General features: G+C 41.9%; 1 protein-coding gene across 1 annotated transcript in view; it reads left to right on the forward strand.

Moving 5' to 3' along the window:
- Positions 1-22,213, forward strand: part of UPK1B (uroplakin 1B) — a 41,238-nt gene that overhangs the window by 6,655 nt on the left and 12,370 nt on the right. The window contains exons 2-7 of the mRNA XM_011940663.1: positions 6,962-7,093; positions 8,036-8,236; positions 10,486-10,560; positions 11,224-11,346; positions 14,425-14,604; positions 19,241-19,324. Of these exons, the coding sequence (XP_011796053.1) occupies positions 7,025-7,093; positions 8,036-8,236; positions 10,486-10,560; positions 11,224-11,346; positions 14,425-14,604; positions 19,241-19,324 (732 nt within the window). The 5' untranslated portion in view covers positions 6,962-7,024. The remainder of the gene's footprint in view (positions 1-6,961; positions 7,094-8,035; positions 8,237-10,485; positions 10,561-11,223; positions 11,347-14,424; positions 14,605-19,240; positions 19,325-22,213) is intronic.

Below are 22,213 nucleotides of genomic sequence, written 5' to 3' on the forward strand. Positions count from 1 at the left end.
GGGATTACAGGCATGCGCCACCACGCCCAGCTAATTTTGTATTTTTAGTAGAGACGGGCTTTCTCCGTGTTGGTCAGGCTAGTTTCAAACTACCAACCTCAGGTGATCTGCCTGCCTCAGCCTCCCAAGGTGCTAGGATTACAGGTGTGAGCCACCGTGCCTGGCCTGATGTTGCAGTCTTAAAGCTAAAATCTGCATACTGAAAACCTAGACAGAGTTTCTATGTTACAGTCCTCTTAGGGCAGAAATGCCGCTTATTCAGAAAACATCAGTTTTTGCTCTTAAGGTTTTCAGCTGATTGGAGGAGGCCAGCCACGTTATGGAAGGTAATCTGCTTTACTCAAAGTCTACTGATTTAAATATTAATCACATCTAAAAAATATCTTCACAGCAATATCTAGACTGATATCTGACCAAACAACTGAACACCATATCCCAGCCAAGTTGATACACAAAATTAACCAGCACAAGGTGTTCATTACAATACTTCTTTATCACACAGGCAGAGACAAAACTCAAGAAGTTATTAACAAAGGCAAAAGTACTACCAGGACCTAGAGAACACCACAGTTTATATTCTATGTGTAGAGAAGTCACCATTTGTCCTTCCCTTTTGTTCTTCCTCCGTGCCTATCCTCTCTGGAAAGGTCAACAAATTCTTAATGTCTTTTTTTTGTTTTAATATCCATTAGTGTGGAACTGCGTCAAAGCTTTTCTTTTTTAACCTAAAAAAAAGTGCATTACTCTACCCCTTTGCACAGGCATTTATTAGTCTTCAAAGAACCCTAAACATCAGCCAGGCCTCATCTTTTCCTTTTGTAGAAATTAAGTCACCTTTCCTCTAAGTGTGCCAGGAAAGCAGCTCTTCCTGAAGATCCATCCAGTTAATGTATTATAAAAGTAAACTCACTTTTCTCCATTTCCCAGGACTTTTGGGGGAAGTCTTTGACACCGACTTTGTAAGGTCAGCTTACAGGTTGTGACCAGTTTTTCAACTTCACTCTTGAGTGTCCTCTTACATCTTGGGTAACTGCTTTCTGAGCTCAGTAATTTGCCTATTTCTTTCTTTTCCTTCAGTTCTAGAATAGCAGTTTTCAATTGCCCTGGGGCTAGCTATGTGTTTAGGAGGTTTAAAGCTGGTGAGAAGATGCTCTGTGAGCCCAGGATTCCTACTCTTGTTTCAGCCAGAGAAGTATCATTCTGATCTAGTTTCATATATTAGAGTTCCCTATTGAAATCATATTTCCCTATTTCCTTTGAAAATGTTTCTCTGTATCAAAAAGATAATAATAATAAATCACTGGTTTTAGGTACCTTCACCAACCACTGGGCTATTAGCTCTAGTCTGTCTCCTTTATAAGACAAAAATAAGCAAAATGAGTATTGGGTAACTAATATTGTATTAAAACTTAACACATATTCTCATTTAATTTTCGTAGTAACCCTTGAGGTTAAGTATTACCACACTCATTTGAAGATAAAGCTCGAGAGACTAAGTAATTTCTTGGGGCCACAAAACTAGTAAGTGGTAGAGCTAAGATTCAAACCTAGGTCTATCCAAAGCCCACATTCATTTCACTTCACCATATTCTCTAACTTGCTCTTCAACAAAGCTCTAGGCAAATTATTAATCTGCACACTCATTTATTCAAATAAACATTTATTTATTTACTTTGTCCTTTTATTTAGCAAAATAATTGAGTGTACCTACTGTATGTCAGATACTATGCCACTTTGGACCTTGAAAGACAAATAAAACAGGGTCCCAAATGCCTCCTCCTACTTTAGAGACTCTTGCAATAAAGTGAAGGATGCCCTCCACAGGTTGGCAATGGGAGGAAAGAATGCAAAAGGGCAGCAGAGCAGAATCCTCTCTGAGTAATGTCTGTGTCAGGGAGAAAGTGGTCCCAGGACAAGGACAACCTCAGGGGCCATCTCTGTATCACCTCGCAGTCTGGGGCAGAGGCCTCAGAGCTGGCCAAAGCCAGAGGGATGAGGCCCAATGGCGAGTGTTAACTGTTCAGGAATGCTAATGGCATGCAAGGCGGGCCCCTCCCATGTGGATGTGCAGCTTGGTACCTGACTCTGGCCTCACCCCAAGCACAACTAGGAAGTGTTTTTCCTTTTCTCTCATGAATTCATCTATGAAAATAATAAGAAGTACAAATGGGTATCTTTGTGTAAGGCCTCCCAATCCCTCAAGCAGAGCAGCCCCTGTGCAGTGAACAGAGAGAAGGTGGAAGGAAGGCTGCTTCTCCTCAATCTAAGAGCCCTTGGCCTGTGACCAGTCACTGTTAAAACCTCCATTTTATCCCCCTGGGGTCACTGATGCATAAAACAAAATCATAACCCAATACCCTGCCCTTCCTAAATATCCTCTGATTATAATTAATAGTTTCTTATGTGTGTAAACAATCTTAGTGCTTACCTGTTACTTTTGTATATTTTATCTCATTTAGTGATCACAGCAACCCCATCTAACAAGTTGTAGTCTACTAATTTTATAAATCAGGAATTAGACACTAAGGAAAATAATTGTCCAACTTTACACAGTAATGATAATGACAACACAAAGCTGGGACTTGAACTCTGGCATTCTGATGCCAAGTCCAGTGTGGTCACCATTATACTGCAGACATTAGACTATGCTGTGAGCCACTGGAAGCCTACACTTGGCTCCCTCTTGACATTTGTGGCCATTTGGGGGATGCAGCAAATGTTTTAGGTCCTCTAGATACCAACCTAGTCTAAAATACAAGTGGCCAAGTAGAAGCTATGAAATGCTAACCTTTCATTGACTTGCACATTGCACCTTTTACTTCTAAGAATTCTGGTCTTGGGGGTAGGTGGATGAGCTGTAGATTTTTGATACATCTAGACAGGTTTTCTGGAAAAGCATATGGGGGGAGCACTGAGTTTGGGGGAAGTATGCAAATATGAGCATCCTATCAAGGGGTTCAAGAGACAAGAAGCTGGAGATGTGAGTGAAGCCGGGCGCGGTGGCTCAAGCCTGTAATCCCAGCACTTTGGGAGGCTGAGACGGGCGGATCACGAGGTCAGGAGATCGAGACCATCCTGGCTAACACGGTGAAACCCCGTCTCTACTAAAAAATACAAAAAACTAGCCGGGCGAGGTGGTGGGCGACTGTAGTCCCAGCTACTCGGGAGGCTGAGGCAGGAGAATGGCGTAAACCCGGGAGGCGGAGCTTGCAGTGAGCTGAGATCCGGCCACTGCACTCCAGCCCGGGTGACAGAGCAAGACTCCGTCTCAAAAAACAAAGAAAGGCTTAGTGTTTCTGACCTTTGCAAAGGTAGAGTCTCCTGAGCAGGGAAATGTATCTGTTCTCTCCGCTCCAGGTGTTTCTATTTCCACTGAAAGCATTTGCTAAGTAGCAGGACTTGATAAACTGTAGAGTGTTTAGCAAATGATCTGGGGCCAGGCAGACCTGTGTTTCAGTCTCATTCAGTCTCAGCTTCTGCACTTTTTAGCAATGTAGCCTTGGGCAAATTAATCTCTCCAAGCTTCCTTTTTTGTGTGTGGAGACGGAGTTTTGCTCTATTGCCCAGTGCAGTGGCCCAATCACGGCTCACCACAATCTCCACCTCCCGGGTTCAAGCGATTCTTCTGCCTCAGCCTCCTGAGTAGCTGGGGTTACAGGCATCTGCCACCATGCCCGGCTGATTTTTGTATTTTTAGTAGAGACAGGGTTTTGCCACGTTGGCCAGGCTGGTCTCGAACGCCTGACCTCAGGTGATCTGCCCGCCTCAGCCTCCCAAAAGGCTGGGATTACAGGCCTGAGCCACTGCGCCCCGCCCCTTTTCTTTATACAAACAATTACAAGACAACAGATTCTCCCCCTAGATCCTTCGGAAGAAACACAGCCCTGATTTTAGCCTGGTAAGACTCATTTTAGACCTCTGGCCTCCAGAATTGTAAGATACATTTCTGTTGTTTTAAGCCACGAAGTTCATGGTAATTTGTTTTGGCAGCAATAGGAAATGCAGACCTGAAATACCCATCTCTCAGGTCTGTTGAGAAGATGAATATCAAATGCCTAACATAGCGCCGAGAGCATTGTAAGTACCCAATAAATGGCAGTTTTCATCACTATTCTTTATCTTGGAAGATAAGAGTAGCTAAATTATCATATGCCATTAATACCAAAGGTCTAAGGGAGAAGAAGAGAATGCATAGTAAAAAAGGAGAACATTTTAGTGGCCAGCAAATTCAGAATATCTTGCCCACCGATATATCCCCACCTTCCAAAACCCAACCCACAGCTGGGCTGCCTCCCTGGCATTTTCTGTCATGTCCTTGCCTAGGTTTCTTCAATTTATGCTTTTCTTTTTGCTCAGAGCAAGTTTCTACCTGTCTTCCTTCTTTTCTCCCACTTTTATCTGCATTTTCCACCCTAATTCTCACTCCTGCAGTTCTCCCACAGAATATTCATTTGCTCTTTCCCCTTTGTAAGGACTAAACTCTGTGTGGCAGTCATCTCTGGAAAAGTCTGTAAGTCACGGGGCATAATTGAGTCACCCAGGCCACCTCCCTTGATCAGGGCCCCTGCAGTTCCTTTCTGGACCAGTAAAGCCCCTCAGTAGTGCCTATCTAACTCTGTCCTTCTCCACAGCCTTCCTTGTCCCCTTGATGTGTACAGTCATTTTTGCTTTGAATCCATGCTGTAATCATACTTTAAACTCCTTGAGGTCAGGCACAGTGGCTCACGCCTGTAATCCCAGCACTTTAGGAGTCCAAGGCAGGAAGATCACAAGGTCAGGAGCTCGAGACCAGCCTGGCCAATATGGTGAAACCCCATCTCTACTAAAAATACAAAAAAAAAAAAAAAAAAAAAAAAAAAAAAAAAAAGCCGGGTGTGGTGGTGGGTGCCTGTAGTCCCAGCTACTAGGGAGGCTGAGGCAGGAGAATAGCTTGAACCTGAGAGGTGGAGGTTGCAGTGAGCCAAGATCACGCCACTGCATTTCAGCCTGGGTTACAGAGTGAGACTCCATCTCAAAAAATAATAACAAAAATAAAAATAAACTAGTTAAAAGAAGAAATTGTCTTCTTTCACATGGTGCATAATCAGCACAAGTTGATATCAGTGCTGAATTTGGCCTCTATTGATTTCTGCCCTTTCCTCTCTATGCTTCTGTTATCTGAACTCCTACCTTTCACAGTCTATTTACTGTTGTCTCTAGTTTAGATACTAACCCAACTGGTCAGGAATAATGTCTGTACATACCAGTAACAAACTTTACAATGTGACTCAACCAGCTACATGAGTAAGTCTCCCCCTTGGGGGAGTTTGTGCAGTCTAACACGCAACAATAACTGGCAAGAATGAATAAAATTTCTAAGCAGAAAGAAATGAATGGCATTTCTAAGCAGAAACTACACAGAGACCCAATGGCCCAGATTCTTCCATGTCTCCAGCAAACTCATGAATTGAGTACCCACTGTGTGCCAAATTCTGAGCCAAAAATGCTCATAAATTTTAACTCAAATTGTCACAGCTACCCAGGAAACAGATAAAGGAAAATATTTACAGATGTCTAAACTTACTTGGAAGGTTGTTAATACTTATAGTGTAACAACGAGGTTAAAATTAGCAAGGCTTGAGACAAATAGAGGGTTTGCCTCCCACTGCTACCCTACGAAACTAGGACTTTGGCCAAATTGACTGGTTTGCTATCTTGTGGGCACCTTGCTCTTCTGTCTCTACTCCCTAACTTTCCCTTTCTCTTTACCTGGAATGTCACCCACCCCCACCTCACTCCCACACATATCCACCTCCACTCTATGTATCAAACCATACACATCCTGCAAGACTTACGTCTTCCCGCCTCAGGACTCCCACAATATTTAGTCTCGCTACATGTAGTATAATTATGTGGGAATGCATCTTAGTTTCCCTACTAACACAAAAAATCCTAGAATACAATAATCTCCCTTACATATCTTTGTATGCCTCAAAATGCATATTGAACCATTTAATACATTTTTTATTTACAGCAGAAATGCATGAATTGGTGAATTAAATGTTGAGAGCCGTAGATCGCTTTTCTCAAGGTGCTTCAAGTGCAGAAGCCCAAGTGATTGACCCACACGCTTACCTTTGTGCTCCTTCCAGAAAACCCTCAGGGAGGTGAAAGACCCATGTTCAGCTGTGTATGGCACCAAAGTCTATAAATAGTTTCTGGGAGTCATTGTGGGCTGTGGTGAAGCGCGTGGACTCACACACACCAAAGTCTCTAGCCTAGCTCTGCCACTTACTGGTTGTGTGACCCCAGGGAACTTAATTGACCAATTTAAGCTTTAGTTTCCTCATCTGCAAAACGGAGACTCCTCACCTTTCTTCTTTTTCTACCTAATTGAGTTATGAGAATTAGATGCGTGCATGCAAAGCACCTGGTAGAGTGGCACACACCTGGTACAAGGAAGTAAATGCTAGTCCCCGTTTTTCACTTCCCCTCATATACAACAGGGCACTTTTCTATTTGCCAACTATTTCTTTGAAGATGATAAAATATTCAGAAAATGATAGTTTTTAAAAGCAACCTACAGTCCACATGGGAACCAACCACTAACTCTGGCCATGAGTTTACCCTTTGGGTTTCCACTTGTCATGGCCCAGGGCAGTGAGGGCTATGCCAGTGACCCTCAGTGTGCTTTGGCCCTGCCCAATCACCACCTCAGGTCCACCCCTTGTGCTTTCCACCTTGCGGGGCTCAGTCTACCTCTCAGAAGGATGCATTCTGCACACTCCTTGCCTGAAAGAACTCCTGAAAGGCACTGACCAGGCTCTGGAAGGCTATATTCTTTTCCTTCTCTATAAAAGTTATGTGATTACTAAGCTCAATAATCAAATGTCCTTCATTGCTAAAGGATTATATGGCTTTGGTTTGGTTCCTTTGGGAACAAGGAGGCAATACGCAATGGCATGGATTACTCGTGTTACAGAAACTGTAGCAGTTATTTGGTAATGCTTTCAACTGTGCCTTCAGCTTGTGGGAAATCCTGAAGATGGCCAAAGACGACTCCACTGTTCGTTGCTTCCAGGGCCTGCTGATTTTTGGAAATGTGATTATTGGTGTAAGTAATGCTTATTTCTCAGGAAATTCTGCTCTTCCTGTAATCATAACTCTAGATTAATCAAAAGTAAGAGTTTAAAGGAAAATAATGCTGTAATTACTGGCTTCCTATATTTTTGCTTCATTTTAAGAAATATGTTAGTAAATATGCTAGCTAGAATTTAACCATATGTCAAAAGATCATGGTTGAAAAAATAGATATTTCCCTCCCAACTTGAAAATATAAGTATCTAAAAGGAGTCATGTCAACCACAGTCAGTGTCTAAACACCCTGACTACAAACACACTTCAGTGTTTCTTTTCTGTGTCACCTTGGTTTGATTTCCATGGGACTCTGCTGTTAAGGTTTTTTGGGACAGATGTTTGCATCTTCAGTACCAGGGTGTAAGAATAATACAGAGGCCACACTGTGTGGGTCTGATGGCACAGAAGAACATTCGTTTTGGAGTCCAGAGCTCTTGGTCCAGCTCTCCCCCGACTCCCCATATGACTCTGGCCATCACCTTTCAAGGCTGAGATTCCTCATCTATAAAATGTGGGTGTTGGCAAAGATAAGCAGCAAGGTTCCTCCCAGCTGTCACTGATAAATATGACCAGGACCAGCTCAAATATTACAACCCAGAAGTGTGGGTCATGACATGGGGGCAGGGGGAGATCATTCTCATACCAGAAGGCATTGTTTGAGTGATTCATGCCCCAAGGACATTGTGGATGGTCTAAAATTGTGTGGGTCTGTTTCTAAATAGACAGAATAACATGTGAAGGGATGTATGCAACCAGTTAGTAGGATGGAAGTAGTTGTTTGATTTTGTGGCAATGGGGAGTTTAGATTAGTTGCATAAAGTCTGTGCAGGAAAGGGAGCCAGTCTCCTACCTTCCCCGCCCTCCACCCCCTTTCCCAAAGCTGCACTCCTGATGGAGCCTACCCTTCATTTGCCCCCAGTGTTGCGGCATTGCCCTGACCGCGGAGTGCATCTTCTTTGTATCTGACCAACACAGCCTCTACCCACTGCTTGAAGCCACTGACAATGATGACATCTATGGGGCTGCCTGGATCGGCATATTTGTGGGCATCTGCCTCTTCTGCCTGTCCGTTCTTGGCATCGTAGGCATCATGAAGTCCAGCAGGAAAATTCTTCTGGCGGTAAGACCTCAGATTTCCCTAGAGTTGTCTCCCTGAGCCAATTTTAATAGTTTCTTTCTTCTTCACTGAGCAATGCTTTGGCTTTTGGTGGGGGAGCAGCAAGTACCAGATGAGGGGTGAGGAGAGGAACACTTTCCCTGCAGTGAAATTGTCCACATGGAGGCAAAGATGCCCTCCACTATTGCAAGTCCAGAAGACTCCAGTACAGAGAAGCCAAAGAGGAGACACCTGGGGGTGGCCTGATGAGTATTTTCCATATTGTGCTTCTACAGCTGGTGTCTGCATACACCTAGGTACAACTAGGAGCTATACAGGCCAAAGGAAAGACACAGTGAGAATTTGTTAGTTCGATTTTTTCTCTTGGCAATAAGTTGTTCAAAACATTTTGATATTAATTAGGCATTAATATATTGGGATATAAAATACAAAATATGCATACATTTTTAAAAGAAAGTATAAGCTTTCAAAGATTTTTGAGCTCAAGGTTGATGATTCTGTATCTTAGCCTATAGACCCCACATTATCATCCAATCTGCTTTTCAGGGACCCCAGAAAACCTTGATAAGCACCACTGTAGAGTTAGCCTTCAGCTCATACCTGCCTGTGGGAGCTTTACCTCTGTGCATCAAGGAGAGGCTTCTGCCCCAAACCATAGACAGCAAGACCATGCCCTCCCTTTGCAGATGAAAGCAAATTTGCAGGCAGCAGAGCTGAGAAACCTCAGTGTTAGGCCTGGACCCCTACTCTCTGCCCCAATACTTAGGGCAGCAGTTTCACACTATGATGGAACACGCCTCCAATGCCCCACCCCTGAAATAAACCTTTTATTCAAATGCCGCAGGACCTCAGTTCCCCCTTTATAGACTCGGTCCAGTAACGTAAGGTGCTTCTTAGTTCACTCTTTCTTTGAACTAACTATTTTCCTGGTTCCAGTGGAATACAGAACATTTACGTTCCCTGGTTCCTTAGTGTGGGTAGGTTCCAGGGCAAAAGTACCCACTTTTGGTGGATGGGGAAAGGAATACAGGAAAAAGGCAGAGGAGACACAGGTGTTCCTAAAGACAAATTCGCTTGCATCCCAGCCTCACTTTGGGCCATCCATGTGCGTGCCTGACAGCCAGGAGAAGTGAGCTGGGGAGGCAAAGGGGCTAAAGGAGGAAACCCCTCACTGTGTGCCTCCTTTCTGGAGTGTCTTTATGAGCAGCCAGCAAAGCTCTTGGCAAGAAGCAAGGCAGCAGCTAATACAGGAAAAAAATGTTCTGGGGCCTCTCAAGGTGTTCCTGCTGTTGACTGCAGCCAGAGCTTTATTGTGGGCTAAGTAGTGAGGGCGGCAGAGGGTCCTGCTCGGAGAGCCTGCCATACCCAAAGAGGACAGTTTTCCCTGCCTGCCCTGCTGACACTGACCACAGTGCCCCTTCTCCCAAGAGTGTGTGCAAGGCTGAGGAAGGCAAAAATGGAACTCTTGCAAACAGTCTCCATCCCAGATTCAGAGGTCATTTGCTGTTCAGATATTTTCCAGCCAGAAATTTTCCAGTACTGTCATGTGGAGGCATCACGTGCACATGCACCCATGTGCCCACGCACCCGTGTGCCCATGCCCACGCACACACACACCACCACCACTACCACACACAGCAAGTGCCACTTCACTCACCTGAGCCAATGTACTTTGAGTGTAGGTGCATGTGAAAGAACACCTGGCAAATCGCTGTGCACTTGGAGGCTGCCTCTCCTCTGATGAGACTGGATGCTTGTTAGGAAGGACCCTAGATGTTCAACATGATCCAGTTCATCTTATTCTGAACTCTGTGATTCTAAATTCTCAGCAAATTATAAAGAAAATTTCTCCAAAATTCCAAAATCAAAGTGGATTTATGAGGCCCTATATTGTATGTGATACACTAAGACTCTCCTGGCAGGCACTGAGCATGCACATGCATGTAAATGCACACACACACACACCAGTTCATTCTCTTGTACTTGTTTTTCCCAGTTAAAATAGAAACTCAGAGAACTGGACTGAGGAAGCTCTGTATTCAATGACTATTTGTTCTCTGGAGAAAGGGAGAGAATTGAGCTGACTAGCACCAAGCCCCAATCCAAGCCACTGATCAATGAGGGTTTGTTGAATAACTACATGAATGATTACATGATTATAGGACGAATTTGCTGAAAAATCATAATTATTTGGGCAAGTCGCTCTTTGACAGGTACATGTAATTATTTTATCTCATTTGTTTCCCTTCCAGTATTTCATTCTGATGTTTATAGTATATGCCTTTGAAGTGGCATCTTGTATCACAGCAGCAACACAACGAGACTTTGTGAGTACAACCTCAAAAAGCAAAATGATAATATGAATTATCATTATTATAACAACCAACATGTATTAACCCCTTATTGTGTGCCCAGGCAATCCAATATGCATGGTAATAATACATATATCACTTCACTTAATCCTTATAAATCTATGAAATAGGCATTATCACTCTTGTCATTTTAGAAAAGAAAAAATGAGACAGAAAGGTAAAGTGACTTGTCTAAAGTGACATAGTTGGCAACTGAAAGAGCAAGAATTCTGAACTCAAACAGCCTGACTCCCAGGGCCCAAGTTTGTAATCCCCTGTGGGTTCCACCATTCTGCCATGGCCATGGGCCTTCCAATGGGAGGATCTCTATTCTACCTCAGCTAAGACTTGCTCTCGATTCTATGTATTTCTTTCTCTCACATTCTCTGTTGCCCTAGCCTAAGGCACCCTACAATATGTGTTCCCCTGGCCTCATAGTGATTTCTTTTAACACGGGAGTCTCTTCTCTGCATGGCGACTTATGCCAACCTCAGCCAGCTGTACTTGGTGTCTCTGAGTACAGTTTTGCTCCAGGAGAGAATGCTCAGTGTCCCCAGGAACTGACAAAGAAAAATATTTTCCTCTCCTTGAAAATTAGTGTGTTAACTCTCCCTCTTGTGTTGCCTCTTCTTACTATAGTTCACACCCAACCTCTTCCTGAAGCAGATGCTAGAGAGGTACCAAAACAACAGCCCTCCAAACAATGATGACCAGTGGAAAAACAATGGAGTCACCAAAACCTGGGACAGGCTCATGCTCCAGGTAAGACCTGGGGTCTTGGGGAGATGCCATTTTTATTTACTGGTGGGAGTGGGTGTCCTACACATGACTCAGTGGGATGCTATATTTTATTCCAAGCCATGATGATTAGCTTACATTCGTTGGAATGATTTTGTCAAGAAATTTAGATTAATCATATACTCTCCCTCTTAGAACTCAGGTATCATTTACATTAAAAGAAAAATATTTTCTCTTCCCCACAGTGAACTCGAGTGATAATTACTGCCTGTTTCGCCTTTTTGGCACCTCTTCACAACCCCTGTGAACTAGTCTTGCCAAGAACCAGGCACTATGTATTGATTTGATCACCCAATTTTCTCCAACTGGCAATCATAGTTTATGTCCATGTTTATCTCCAATGCCATCAAAAGTCCAAGTCTTCCAGAATACCCATCATCACCCCCACATTGCCCTCTGTACACAAATTGTTATCCTCTACATAACTACCAATCTGACCCAGCTGCCTCACTGGCCCCTGCTCCTACTCCACACCCCATCACAAACTTTTTACAGTCTATCATCAGCAAACTCCCTTATAGCCATCACTCCTTCTATGAACTCTTTAGTATCTTTTTCTTGCTTCATTGGAAATTTGGCTATCTCCTGGGAGTACTGCCTGCACTTCATTTTCCTCCCATATCCATGTACCATAGGACCTGGAAATTGGCTAGGTTCCTTCTTGCTCCCCTTGGCTGCCATACTATTTGCTTCCTCGATCTATATCACCCTTTATCCCTCCTTGTCATTACTTACCAGCTCCCTACCCCCAGTTGTTCTCCTGCCTTCGTTAGGGATTTCAATATCTCACTCACTGTCTACCTCTTCAGTCATACTCCTGACATCCCACCTAGAAACTTCAGCAGCCACGTGGATGACTCCACAACATCTGGTCTCACAATTCCTTGTCCTACCCCGTTTCAAAGATTTTGTCTTCCACCCTACCTCCGCCCTCTTCCATGACCATAGCCAGCATGCCATCACCAATAACTGTGCCACTAAGAACATTCTACTCTCTGACCACTAATTTCTATTATTTATTTCATTTATTCTAATATCTCAATTCTAATAATTTTACCCCATTAGGACCTCCAATTAATTGACCACTTTTTAACTTTCTATCACCCCTTTCATGTTTTCTCTTTGCTCTTTGCCTAACCCATATTTAAGTCCAGCCCCATAGCCATTCCTTCCCTACCCTTCTCTGTTGGTCACTCTTTCCTAACCAAGCCCACTGAGTAGAATACAGCTTTTTGCTCACTCTTCGTTTATACTCTAAGAGCTAAACATTGCTGAGAAAAGTCACACAACTCTGATAATTTCAATTTAAACTTGTGACCACAGAGCTCAAATGGGCAGATAATATTTCCTAGTATATTTTCCCAGAAAATTCACTTGTCACTATTTCACGTGTTCTACCTTCATGCCTGCCACATCGCTCCTCACCCTCCCTCTCAGCTGATGACCTGACCTCATATGTTTTTAAGAATATAGAAGCAATTAGACAAGAACCAGCTCATCTTTCTACCACCAAATCTACATTGATCTACACCTGTGCATTTTGCCTTCTCTCTTGTTATGACACATGGGCTGTCCTTTGTCCAGCTCTTTTGCTTCTGTTCTGCATTCCATCTCCTTTGCCCCGACAGTCTTCCCTGCTCTGATCTGCCTCATCAGTTTCTCCCTTTCATCAGCCTACATGGACATCTTAAATTGTCCATCTTATAAAAAGACTCCCTTGTCCAACATTCACCCACTCTTCTGTTCTACTACTCTTTTGTTTTATTCCACAGCAAATCTCAGAAGAGACGCCTACACTTGTGGTCTCCATTTTCATCCCCCTCATCTGCTTTCATCCAACTACAATTGGCCTCTGGCCCCACCACTCAACAAAAACAACCCTGGTCATCATTACCAATTACCTCCATCCTGCCAAATCCAATGGCCAAGTTTCTGTCCTCATCTTCTTTGACATCTTATCAGCATTTGTCTCACTGGCTACTCCCGCTTAGTCTCCTCTGCTGGGCTGTCACTCTTTACCCAAATCTGAAGCTTGGAGCACTGCAGAGCTCAATTCTGGATGCTTAACTCTTCTCTGTCTCCACTTAAATCCTAGTTTGAAATAAGCCTGGCTTAGACTTAACCATTTTTTCCCAGAATGCAGAGTAATTATTTTTCTTAGTTAGATATTTCCCATAATATAGTGACAAAACTGTACATCCTTTAAAGATGGTTGATTTATCATCAAGCTTACTTGAATATATTCATTCTAAAAGTTCCAAGATACCCATAGTTTTAACTTCTTCCCTTTTGAAGGATTTTAGCAGAATTGATAATAAAGAAAGAAAGCTATATGCATTGTGTTTTGTCCTGTATTCTCAATTCTATCCAGAGTGTAAGGGATGTATTAATTGATCTCCCTTCCCTATATGGAGACAGCTGTGTGTCACCAGGGTATTTTTTTTCACTTTATTTTCTCCCATTATAAAAATAATACCTAATTACTCTAAAAAAATGTTTAAATGCACAGAAAAGCAAAACAAGAACAATTACTCATAACTTCATCACTAAAATTTTTAATTTTACAATTCTCAATTTGCTCATACATCAGAATAATTATTCCTCTCTCACATTGTTATATCAAGATATTAGTACAGTATCAATCATAATTAACATTTATTAAGAGTTTACCATAAGCCAGGCACTGTATTGAGCACGTTAAGTAAATTAACTCATTTAATCCTTAAAAAAACTCTATGAGATAGGTACTATATTCCAATTTTACAGTTAAGGAAACTGAGGCTTAGAGAGTTTAAGTAACATGTCAATGGCTACAGGGCTCACTAATGACTAGTAAAGTAATAAGTGTAAACATTATTTTACAAACTGTAAACTGTAAGTTGTAAGTTATCAATACCTTCAGCTGTCATTTGGGGACTTCTTAGTAAATGTAAGATATGGTACACTTTCCGTATCTTCTTTCTCTATAAAATTTCAGTTGCTACATTAATGGCTCTAGTAGGGACCATGAAAGAGAATTTTGTATCTCTCATCTGCTGACAGGACAACTGCTGTGGTGTAAATGGTCCATCAGACTGGCAAAAATACACGTCTGCCTTCCGGACTGAGAATAATGATGCTGACTATCCCTGGCCTCGTCAGTGCTGTGTTATGAACAATCTTAAAGAACCTCTCAACCTGGAGGCTTGTAAACTAGGCGTGCCTGGTTTTTATCACAATCAGGTGAGTCCTCTCTCCTCCCAAGACTTGCCAGGAGGTTCTGCTGCTCTTTATGAGGAAAATATTGGTCAACTGTAGGAAATAGTCTTTCAGTAAGGAATTCTACATTCTTTTCCCTAAACCTCATGTTAACTATTTCCTTCTCTGTTAATAAACTGCAAATGCTAAACTAGGACTGATGGGGCAAATTTACATTCTAATAAAAGTAACAAAACATGAGAATTGCAATAGCGGAATCCAACTTCGTTTAAATAAAGACAATTTGTACAATGTATAGAATTGCTATTTCAATAAATATTTTCATTAAACAAAGTTTTCCTCAAGTTTTGCAAAATGTAAATTGGAAGGGATGATGTGCAAAAAGAATGTTTTGCCAATTCCAAAGCAATGACTATTACTGAGGATAAACGTAGTAATTACACATCCACATTCCTTATTCAATGGTAAAGTAGTACAGTCTTAATAAACATTAGGTTGGTGATTTGGATGGAAGGTAGTTTAAATACAGATAGTTTTTGAAAAAGTTTCCAGGCTGATGAGGATAATGTGATTACAATCATGAAAACAAACATTTATTGAATACTTACTAAATGCCAAACACTGTTTCAAGTGCCACGCATATACTATCTCCTTTAATGCTCAGTAGTAGGTGCCAGTAGGATCCGTGCTTTACAGATGAAGAACTTAGATATAGAGATGCTAATAAATACCTTGCCGAGGCCACACAACTAGTAAATGTCCATCTTTTCAAAAAACCCTCTGGCTTTTGAAACACGAGTTTTCTGGCTTCAAGCACAGACTCTAAGCCAATGAAGACTTGCTAATATTCCCCAAAATTCCTGGTGAGAATCCCCACATACTTGTAGTCAGCATCTGCTGACACTGTACACTGAAACGCTGTGCTCTGCTCAGGAAAGCTTTCTTTAAGGAAAGCTAGTTGTGTACCAGCTCATTAAATAATTGAGAAATGTCAGGCTCTTTTGTTTGGGAGTAGAACAAACTGCACTTTCAGATTGAGGGACATGGCACTGTTGATCACCACATACCTGGCAGGGTGACTGGACTGGAACTGGATGCGTTATTCCAGAAAAGGGCATGGGAGTGATCTAGATTATTTTGCAGCAGTGTCCAAAGCAACCCTCATTGAGCTTTATTGCAATATTGTCTGGCACTGTTTTAATCAATTATATTCAGATTGTTATTAAAAATTAAATTCGCTGCTTATAATCATGCTGTGCAATATAATTATTCTCAGGACTATAAAAGGCTTTTGATATTTCAACATTGGAATTGGCTCATGCAAGTTGGATTGTAATTGTGTACAACTGATTGATTGTAATTGTGTACAAACTGTATTAACTCTTTGAAAGGGAAGAAAATAAGACATTTGTCTTCAGATAACCAGTTTATTTCATAGTTACACATTTTTTTCCTAGCACATATAATATTGTAGTTATGAGGACAAACCTGAAGCAACTTACTTTTCTCAAGTTTAGATACATGAGAAATTGAAGAAAAGATACAATGAACTCTTTTCCTCTATCTTGGGACCTCCACACCCATTTTGACAATGCTTCTAACATGTTCCCTTGCAGTTCCCTGGCCTCATCTGTTCTAACAACTCCACCTCCACTGCCTACCAACTACAAATTAATCATCACTCAGCCCTACTCCTCCACCAAATTCCTGAATTCTGAAATTCCTTTTTGTTCCTGACATCCTGTGCTCCCTGTTTCTCAACCTCACTCATTCTGCTCCTTTGACATCATCTCTTATCTATTAATCCTTTCTGATACTCCTTAGCCCAGCCTCCCAGATTCCCACACACCACCATTCTCCCTGGCCCATAGGTCTTGCTAAGTCCCCTCTTGCCGTCCTTTCCCACCAAGCAAAAGGTGCCACCCCAAGACCTGGTATACTTTATTTCTATTATTGCATTCACCACCTGGAACTATATTTGTTCCCAAGTCTATTTTTTCTGAGTCTCCTTGAGGACTATGTATTTTTTGATTCTACAGATTTGATATTTTTAGTACTTAGCATAATGCCTGGCACAAGGCAAGCACCGATGTTTGATAGATGGGTGAATAAAGAAGTGAATAGCGAATGGTTTTTCTTTTCCTTTCTTTTCTTTTTTTTTTTCCTGAGATGGAATCTGTCTCGTTCTGTCGCCAGGCTGAAGTGCAGTGGCACGACCTTGGCTCACTGCAACTTCCACCTCCCAGGTTCAAGCGATTCTCCTGCCGCAGCCTCCCAAGTAGCTGGGACTACAGGTGCACACAACCACACCCAGCTAATTTTTGTAGTTTTAGTAGAGATAGGGTTTCACCATGTTGGCCAGGATGGTCTCCATCTCTTGACCTTGTGATCTGCCCACCTCAGCCTCCCAAAGTGCTGGGATTAAAGGCATGAGCCACCGTGCCTGGCCTGGTATTTGTTTTGTTTTGTTTTGTTTGAGAGACAGGGTCTCACTCTGTCACCCAAGCTGAAGTGCCATGCCGCAATCACAGCTTATTGCAACCTGGAACTCCTGAGCACGAGTGATCCTCCCTTCCGCCTCAGCCTCCCAACTAACTGGGACTCCAGGCATGTACCACCAGACCTGGCTAATTTTATTTTTTGTAGAGATGAGGTCTCACTGTGTTGCCCATGCTTCATTTTTTCACATCCATATTGTAGGTTTTCAGGATCTACAATGCACAAATGTGCTGCTACAGCTGTGAAGACTAATGAAATTAGGGAAGTCACTATAAGCTTGGTAATAGTAGAAATTAACTAGAATTTCACACAGCATGTCAGATGCAAATATATATATTCTATGTTATGGTTTATGTGACTCAGAAATGCTATATGCAAATTGTCATCACTCTACCTCAAAAATGTTATGATGAAATGAAGGAAAATCAAGTAAAGAACCACTAAATTGACTAGCATCACGAAAAGGCACTAAATGAGAAGAGGTGAAAAAAATGGGGCTTCTGTCTGTGAGCTTCATGAAGGCAAGGCCTACTTCTGTTTGCCACAGCTAAATGCCCAGCCAGTACTTGGTACCTGGCATAAGTGGGCTCTTATATATATATAATTAAATGAATGCCCACCTCCTGGGATTGTTGGGAGGACTCAGGAGTAGCAGATATGGGAGTGTTCTGTGAACCATCAAGTGTGTTGCAAGTTATACTGTTGTAAACATTACTTAATGTTCCATTCATTCTATAAATGTTTATTAGGTGTCTACTATGTGCCAGGCACTTATTCTAGGTTCTAGAAATTCAACAATGAACAACATAAAACCTCTGCCCTCATGGAGCTTGCATTCTAGCATGGGAGACAGAAAATAAACATGTTACCAAACAAATACATGACAAAATTCCAGGCCCAAAAAGGCCATGAGCAGAAATAAAGCAGGGTGATTATACAGAGTAGAATGGAGAAAGGGTCTTTTTCTCTGCCACCGTCAGGAAAGGCTTTGTTGAGATGATATTTGCAGAGGTCTGAATTAAGTGAGAAAATGAGACACTGGAAGACTGGGGAGGAAAGTTCTACATGAACGGAGCTGTGAGTGCAAAGGCCCTTAAGTGGAGCAGGCCCAGCTTTTTGAAGGAGCACAAAGGAGATCAGTATGACAAGGCCAGAATGAGTGAAGGATGAGTAGAAGACAAGGATGGAGGTAGATTTTTTGTGGCTGGAACCCCCCACCCCCACCCTCACACACAAATTATAGGGAAGGATCCTTCTTAGGAAAAACAATAAAAATATGCATACAAAATTAGGCACAGGGCCTTGAAAGGGTTTTTCAAGTAAGGGGCCCTGAAGCTTAAGCTCATTTGCTTTATAGAGAAACCTCCTCTAGTAGTGGAAGATGGGGTGAGAGGCGGGGCCGCATGGTCCATGGAACCAGCCCTGGTTATAGAATTTCCTAGGCATTCCCTTTGGTTCCCAGAGCTTTGGTAGAGGCTGCTCAGATGGCAGCTCTAGCCTTACACGTGTGTATCACTCCAGAACTTAGCACAGTGACTAGGATAGAGTGTGCCACGTATACATACTTACTGGATAGTGGCATGCATGAATGAATGATTTGGTGAATAAAAAAATTACTCTTTTGCATGCTCACTGTGACCCTTCAAGATCTCATCAGAATCCAGTAACGTTGAAATATAACATCAAATGAGAATTCAGGGAGCACAATGCAGGGGTTCCTTTAATGATTATTAAAAATGGCAGCAGGGGATCTCTGGTTTTCATGGACAGAAGCATTTGTATTTAAAAACAAACAAATCAAAAAGTAACTGCCTCCAAATCAATCACCAATAAAACCTTTGGGGAGGGAAAAATTGAATTAAGATTTTTGAATTTATTGTCCACGTATTCAGTATAGAAAGAGTGTTATGCTAAAATAGCAGTACTTCGTAGTGAGATTAAGTGATAAAGACACAAATAAATGTGATGTAGAATCATTGTTCAACAGTATTGTTTGTGTTCCCTCAGTAAAGCACTGGCTGTCCCCAGAGATGTGGAAATAGCCTGGGTATATGAAATCAGACTCTTGGGCAGTATTGATTCCAAGAGGAACCTGCTTTCCTATCAACCTCTTCTTTGCTTTCTGGTTCTCACACTAATGCGGAATTGCCCACTCCTTCAGGGCTGCTATGAACTGATCTCTGGACCAATGAACCGACATGCCTGGGGGGTTGCCTGGTTTGGATTTGCCATTCTCTGCTGGACTGTGAGTATTTCCCAGCACATATTTTATCTCTGAGAAGATGATAATAGGGAGAGACCTTGAGAGTGCCACTGGTTACCTCAACCACACTAGAAAGTCTAGAAACAAAACCTCAGGCCTGAAGGCTAGTCAGGAAACTTCTGGCACTGGAGGAAGGACAGTGGGTTCCCTTGAGAGGCAAGGAGTTAACTTCCCCTACCAGGGAAAGGCTGCGCCCTGCCCACCAGCTCCTTCTTCCGGCTGACTGATGCGCAGGTGCCTTTAGAAGGCTGGAGAGCCTCTTTCCCTTGCCAGAGTTCTTAGTGAACTGCTCCTCCCGGTCTCCAGATCTTATTAATTCATTTCATCCACATATCAAAGACTGTCACCTATCTAGATGGCCCCTGCCTGACACTAATAAGCCCAGATCCTTCCAAAGAGCTGCCTCTGACAGATTCATCCTTTCCTACTGCCCACTTTATCTGACGCGTATGCAGCAAGAGGTTGGAGCAGTGGTTCTCAGCCCCAGCTACACATTAAAACCCTGTGGGGAAACGTTTTTTAAACACTGCTTGGACCCCAACCTCTGAGACTTTGATTTAGTTGACCTGGGGGTTGAGCCAGGGCATTTTTTATTTCCCTCAGATGATCTGCTGTCAGGATTGAGAACCATTGCCTCAGAGAAGCAGTCACAAACTTTTGATTTCAGAACCCCCTTACGCTCTCAAAAATTATTGAGGACTCCAAAAGGCTTTTCTCTATGTGGCCTATATCTATTGGCACTTACCCCTTTGGAAATTAACATAGAAAAATTTTAAATGTCTATTTATTTTAAAATAATAAGCCCATTAAAAATTATCACAACATATTTTTGTGGAAAATAACTATTTTTTTTTTTAGTTTTTCAACATTTTATTATGAAAATGTTCAAACATACATAAACCTTAGAAGGAAAATAACTATTTTATAATAGTGAATTTTTTGTAAATCTCTTCAATGACTAGCTAAATAGAAGACAGCTCGATTCTCATATTTGCGCCTTCATTCAATCTGTTGTAATATGTTGCCTCGGTTGAATGATTTGAAGAAAATACATTCTAATTGAAAAAAATAGTGTTTTAATAATATTCACAATTATCTGAACTTGTGAAGTGCAATCTGAAGATAATTGTGAATGTGAAGAAAATTGTGAATATTCTTCAATACTACACAAAACTCCACAAGTAGTAGTTCCATTTCATTTCTTTTCTTTTTTTGAGTCAGAGTCTCACTCTGTCACCCATGATGGAGTTCAGTGGCACAATCATAGCTCACTGTAGCCTCCAACTCCTGGACTCAAGTAATCGTTCTGCCTTGGCCGCCCCAGTAACTGGGACTACAGGTGCACATCATTGTGCCTAGGGCTTGCTTTGGTTGCCTAGGTTGGTCTTGAACTCCTGGCCTCAAGCAATCCTCCCACCCTGGCCTCCCAAAGCACTGGGATTATGGCCATGAGCACTGCACCCAGCCCACAAGTAGTAGCTTCTTAAAGATCAGTTGCAATTTGGAATCTGAAATTCTGCTAATGAGCTTTTCATACTCTGTTATGTTCAAAATACATTACATTGGTTTGTCTTGCACTTTGCATATATCTTTCAGTCATTTATAACTCTATAACATCATAGATTGCTTATTTGGAAAAAATATTAGTTCATTGTGTTATGTAGATCTTCCAAATGTTAACTGATTTATTTATGCAATATCCAAAAAATCACATGTGGCATTGATATTGCCACATCAGAAAATACCTTAAGCAATGGGATGCTATCAAGTTCATGGTGACAGCTACAAGTTTTTCAAGGTTCTGATTTTTGCTTGAAAGCTCAAATTTATCATTAGCAATGAATATTGTCAGTTGTTTTCCTTGAAGTGACAGACTCACTTTGTAAATTTTCAAGAAAATATCTGCCACTTGTCCAAGTCTGAACAACCATAGCTTGTCTGTTCGTCATTTTTTCAAGTAAAAGTGGTGTTTCCTTTAAAAAAAAAAATTCAGTACACAACACAATCATGCAAGTGCTTTTAAGACAACCATATTACACTATGCAACAGATTCCTTTATCAATGAATACTTCCTTTACTGTCATGCAGAATATTTAAAAAGATGCGTACTCAAAGACCAAAATGTAATAAAATTAGTAGTTCTTACTGCTTCATTGAGGACAGTCTCAAGTGAAACTGGCTTTTTAAATGTTTTTATTTTTTGGCTGGGCGCAGTGGCTCACGCCTGTAATCCCAGCACTTTGGGAGGCCGAGGCGGGCGGATCACGAGGTCAGGAGATCGAGACCATCCTGGCTAACATGGTGAAACCCCATTTCTACTAAAAATACAAAAAAATTAGCCGGGCATGGTGGCAGGCACCTGTAGTCCCAGCTACTCGGGAGGCTGAGGCAGAAGAATGTCGTGAACCTGGGAGGCGGAGCTTGCAGTGAACTGAGATCGAGCCACTGCACTCCAGCCTGGGTGACAAAGCAAGACTCCATATCAAAAAAAAAAAAAAAAGGTTTTTTTTCTTTACTGCAAATGCATAGCAGTGAAGACACAATGACCACTAACACAGTTTAGTGACTCTGCCTTGATTCTTGCTGTTACTCCAGCAGTTTTACTTTCTACTGCTTTTACACCATCAGTGCAAATAGGAAAACAGTGAAAAGGCAAGTAAGTTCTCATTATTATTCAGATAGTCTTACATAATGGGCTCCTGAACCATCCTTCAGGTGTTTACTATGTGTATTAGTCCATTTTCATAGTCCTATGAAGAAATACCCAAAACCAAGTACTTTATAAAGAAAAAGAAGTTTAATGGACTCATAGTTCCACATGGCTGGGGAGGCCTCACAATCATGGCAGAAGGCGAAGGAGGAGCAAAGGCA

This window comes from Colobus angolensis, unplaced genomic scaffold, assembly GCF_000951035.1.
Source record: "Colobus angolensis palliatus isolate OR3802 unplaced genomic scaffold, Cang.pa_1.0 Scaffold190, whole genome shotgun sequence".
NCBI classification, from domain to species: domain Eukaryota; kingdom Metazoa; phylum Chordata; class Mammalia; order Primates; family Cercopithecidae; genus Colobus; species Colobus angolensis.